Source organism: Rhagoletis zephyria, unplaced genomic scaffold (assembly GCF_001687245.7).
Source record: "Rhagoletis zephyria isolate East Lansing unplaced genomic scaffold, Rhagoletis_zephyria_1.1 Rzeph_scaffold_02112, whole genome shotgun sequence".
NCBI classification, from domain to species: Eukaryota; Metazoa; Arthropoda; class Insecta; order Diptera; family Tephritidae; genus Rhagoletis; species Rhagoletis zephyria.
The window spans coordinates 43,551-45,597 of NW_016159196.1; the positions used below are offsets into that span (position 1 = coordinate 43,551).

Consider the following 2,047-nt stretch of genomic DNA (forward strand, 5'->3'; position numbering starts at 1 on the left):
ATTAATAAATTAATTAATTCAAGTTATTGTCCAATTCTTACTCTTTTATTTTCCCTGTGGCTTCACGTGTCTTCCTCATCGTCTTCCTATTGACACTGTACCTAAAACGCTTGCGCTGGTGAATTTTCCGAATCTTCATGGTTATATTGTCTTAAAAAGCCAATTGCTATTAAAATAGAGTGATTAAAATAAGAAATTGATTAAATATAATAACCAAATGCACGTGTTTACTTTTTCAGAGATCTTAGCTTTTTTGACAGCAACATGTAAACAAAAAGAAAGGGAAATTCACAGTAGTTTGACAATTTGGTAATCAAATCAACGTTGCATTTGCTTCTTTTTAATAAGGAGTGGTGTTTACGAGAAAAAGTACTTTAAATTTTCCATTTTTTGTTTACAAAATCGGGTGAAAATGAATCTAAACAAATTTCAAACGATTTTGTGTGTTTAATTTGCGTTTCGAGCTGCGCTAAATTTTGCCTTGGTTAAAGACTAGTCAGATTTGGTAGCTCAAGTAAATTCCAAAAGTTCAATAGCATCGAAAAGTAATTGCAGACTTTTCCTCAATTTTCAATACTTATTTCCGAAAATTGACCAAACCAAGGTACATTAAATATGTATGCCGTAATTTTATTTGTTCACTCAGGAAAGTGGAATTTCATTTTCTCAAATTGACAGCAAAACACTTTGTCAAAGTATTTGCATTGCCACTTTTGACTGCACCATTTTCATCAGCTATTGTGAACGACAAACAATTTTTATGTTGCCGGCGTTGTTGTTGTTGTTGCAGCGGCGTCATTTCAACAGCTGTTTTCTAGCCAAACAATTTATTCTCGTGTTTATAAATTTATAAACTTAAGTTTTTGAACAAAAATTAATAACGAAAATGCGCGATATTGAAATTTTGGATCCCAGAAATCTTGTGAAGAATCGTGAAATCCTATATAGACTTATTATAAGGTTAGTTAATCGCATACAACATAATCAAAGGCAACTTCACTTCTGCTTTTAGTCAATTGATGTACGATGGCCTGGAAAAATTTGCAATGGAACTCTCTATGCTCGTGAAAGCAGATGAATGTGCTCCCAGCGAACGCCTGTTACATGTTATGATCGCTGGCATGCAGGCTACAACTGAAAAACCTATAGCTCCTAAGGACGACGTGCTGCCTGGCATTGATTTGGAGTTCGAACCTGAAGCGTCTGCGCTAGCACCTGAGCCAGCTTCTTATGAAACTGCTTATGTTACATCGCACAAGCAATCATGTCGTGCGGGTGCATTTAGTCACGATGGTACATTGGTTGCCACTGGTAGTGTAGATGCTAGTATAAAAATTTTAGACGTTGACCGTATGTTGGCTAAATCAGCACCAGAAGATATAGAACCAGGACGAGAACAACAAGGTCACCCAGTTATTCGTACACTTTATGATCACACAGATGAGGTGGCCTTTTTGGAATTTCACCCAAGAGAACACATTTTGGCTTCTGGTTCGCGTGATGGTACCGTAAAACTCTTCGATATAGCCAAACCTTCAGTGAAAAAGGCACACAAGGTATTCACCGATTGCGAACCGGTAAACTGCTTATCATTTCATCCCACCGGCGATTATATAGCTATTGGTACAGAACATTTCGTTCTGCGAGTTTATGATGTACACACTTCGCAGTGCTTTGTAAGTGCAATACCATCACAACAACACAAGGCAGCTGTGACATGCGTAAAATTTGCACCAACAGCAAAGTTGTATGCTACAGGTAGTTTAGATGGTGCCATAAAAATATGGGATGGAGTCAGTGGACGTTGTATCAATACTATACCGGAAGCACATGCTGGTGCTGAAATTTGCTCACTAGAGTTTACGAGGAATGGAAAGGTAATAAAAAGTTTGTATCGAAAGATACCTTGCAATCAGAATACTGCGTCAAACTATTTTGCAAACTATCTTCTGAGGTAGTTTTGAAAAAAAAAAGGAAATGTCGGTTAGTCAGGCAGTTTCTGCAATGCACTTTCGAGTGAATCTCAACCTTATTCAATTTGAAATCA

General features: G+C 37.1%; 2 protein-coding genes across 3 annotated transcripts in view; one reads left to right on the top strand and one right to left on the bottom strand.

Moving 5' to 3' along the window:
• Positions 1–284, bottom strand: part of LOC108366027 (nucleolar protein 16) — a 2,408-nt gene extending 2,124 nt beyond the window's left edge. The window contains exons 1-2 of one of the 2 annotated variants that reach the window (XM_017620285.1): positions 232–284; positions 42–166 (exon numbers count right to left, since the gene is read on the bottom strand). In XM_017620285.1, the coding sequence (XP_017475774.1) occupies positions 42–139 (98 nt within the window). In that variant the 5' untranslated portion in view covers positions 140–166; positions 232–284. Of the gene's footprint in view, positions 1–41; positions 167–223 lie in introns of both variants that reach the window. The other variant, XM_017620286.1, reaches the window with a different exon arrangement.
• A 443-nt stretch (positions 285–727) lies between these two features.
• On the top strand, positions 728–2,047 carry LOC108366026 (cleavage stimulation factor subunit 1 Cst50). Its single transcript, XM_017620284.1, has 2 exons — positions 728–960; positions 1,013–2,047. Exons 1-2 carry the CDS (start codon positions 887–889, stop codon positions 1,956–1,958), a joined length of 1,020 nt encoding a protein of 339 aa, XP_017475773.1. The 5' UTR covers positions 728–886; the 3' UTR covers positions 1,959–2,047.